This window comes from Acanthisitta chloris, unplaced genomic scaffold (assembly GCF_000695815.1).
Source record: "Acanthisitta chloris isolate BGI_N310 unplaced genomic scaffold, ASM69581v1 scaffold8129, whole genome shotgun sequence".
NCBI lineage: Eukaryota > Metazoa > Chordata > Aves > Passeriformes > Acanthisittidae > Acanthisitta > Acanthisitta chloris.
Window position 1 is genome coordinate 17,693 of NW_008689742.1, and position 2,316 is coordinate 20,008.

The 2,316-nt window shown below is 43.9% G+C and overlaps 1 protein-coding gene across 2 annotated transcripts in view; it reads right to left on the reverse strand.

The window, feature by feature from the left end:
• LOC103808735 (cytochrome P450 2H1-like) overlaps positions 1-2,316 on the reverse strand; it is a 7,588-nt gene that overhangs the window by 4,133 nt on the left and 1,139 nt on the right. For both annotated transcript variants that reach the window (XM_009081537.1, XM_009081538.1), the window contains exons 2-3: positions 1,693-1,855; positions 696-845 (exon numbers count right to left, since the gene is read on the reverse strand). In XM_009081537.1, the coding sequence (XP_009079785.1) occupies positions 696-845; positions 1,693-1,855 (313 nt within the window). The remainder of the gene's footprint in view (positions 1-695; positions 846-1,692; positions 1,856-2,316) is intronic.

A 2,316-nucleotide genomic window follows, 5' to 3' on the forward strand; every position in this document is an offset into this window, starting at 1 on the left:
TTTCTAGTAACCCGTGGGAAACAGTGATGCTTCATCACTCTTTTAGGTCCATCTGGCCCTTCCCCCCCTTGCAGAATTAGCACCCATTGAGGGCTGGCTGTGGAATGGAAGCCTGGGGTCTGGGCTGGTACTGTGCCACTCTCAGGGGAAGTACTTAGAAGTAACATTGACTTATATGTCTTATACCCTGTCCTCAAAAGCAGCTTATAGTCCCTGTTCCCGCTGCACAGCCCCACCAATACCAGGAGGTATTATCTAGTGTTCAGATGGAATGGATGCAAAGTCAAATATTTGTTAATGAGTTCTCTGGTCACCTACTTCTTTAGGATCTGTTTACATAGAGCTGCAGGAGACAAGGTGAGGAAGTGCATGTTGCTTAGTTACCTGGCAGCATACATCCCTGTCTCCATGGCTGAATTCCACCAAACACTTGGCTTTGTGGCAAAGCCTTTCCTTTTGCCACTTCCTGCCTTGTTCCTTAAGCAGAACAGGTTAAAGGATGCTTTCCAACCCTGTCTCCTACATTTATCCTTCATACTGTCACAGTGCCTTTGACAGACCCAACTTTGCCTACTGAAGCAGGAAACAGAAACAGCATCCATATGCCTACTCCTTGGGTCACAGAGCTCTGCACCTCTCATTGTCTCATTACAGATATGCATGGTGCCCCAGCAGACACAAAGGCGTTATCCTACTATGTGTGTTCTTGATCCTCTCCACCAGAAAATGAGCTTCCTCCTGGATTCGCTCCTCGATGCTCTTTTTCCCCATCCCAAAATCCCTCAGGGTGGTGAGTGCAAATCGTCGGAGCTGCTTCCAGGTCTCCCCATTGCTGGTCACAATGCCTGACATAAGGAGGAAAAATAGACTTTGGTGAGGAAACATTTTTTTTTGCCCTGAATGGGAGCTACACAGTAAAGTACTCAATATGCAAAGGCACCTCTCTGTGGAGTTATGCTGCAATTGCTATGGGCCCAAAAACATAACCTCTGCAATTCTGGAGGTGATGAATTTGATCCATCAGTCACAGGACTTTGAGTAAAACTGGCTTTATTCCCAGAATAAGAAAAACTGTGTTAGGAGGGAAGGAACAAGGTAACACTTGTACTGAATTGGTCTTGGCCACAAGTACGTGGCCTTTGCAGTGACGTAACTGCTCAAATGTTCTGCTACACACCTTCACACAGCCTATAATTACTGACAATACTGTTGATACTGCACGTATATGATACCATGGAATACATACTACTCAGCCAGATAAATGAGGACTAACCTGGTGAATAATCTCACAAACTAATCTTGAATGTGGCCCTTACTGGGTCAGCCTATATTATCTTATCTCTGCTGTGCTGCGGACTTTGCTTTGCTGTGTGTATATTTATTTTCAGAAATGGGATAATGAAGTAAGACCTTAGAGGCACATTTAGTGAACAAAAATTTTAGCCAGAATTTGAAGTATGTGGAAAACAGAAAAACACTCAGCGAAACCATCTTGGGACCTTAAACAAGTCTCCTGAGGACTAATTTAGTCAAGGGTCCAAGTAAGGAGTTGGGCTTTTGCTCTTTAATTGTTAATTTGTCTGCATGGAAATAGTAAATGAAATCCATCATTGCCTCTCCACTGCCCTCTCAGCTGTGTTCCTGGAGCACCAAAACCACCCATGTTGTATGCTAACATTACCAAGGACGTACCTGTGCCTCGGAAGAGTTTTGTAATCAGTGGCAGAGTGCCTCTTCCACTGAAGTCATCTGCCTGATCAATCAGTGCTTCTTTCACCACATCATAGCCATACAGCACTACAACCTTTTTTGGGCCTAAGTATATCGTGAAGACAGGACCATACTTCTCACTGAGCTGTAGGAAAGAGGAACACAAAGAACAACTTGTCTGAATGTTAATCATGTGAAAAGAAATTTGTAGCAAAGGGATCTGAGAGGTGATGTGCCATTGTCCCAGCATCACTGAGACATGACATTAACAGCAGTGTAGAGATCTTTCAGCCATGGATTACAGGCAAGGGAAGAGGGAATTGTACGAGAAATAGGGAATATGAGTGGAAGTGGTGAGGTACCAAGCCTAAATCCAAGAAAACAAAATAGTTCATAGGGCTAGCAAAACAATCTAGAATGCTTTTTGCAGGGCACAGTGGATAGCCGTTTACATGAGCTAAAAGAGCAATTATATACAGGTACAGAAGCAAATGCCTAAAAGGTTTTTGAGCACAAACAGCACAATTGTCTCACAAACATCCTGGGCCACAGACCCCTGAAAATTGAGTGAGTGTATCAGCAGAGTCACTGCAACATTGCACTAAT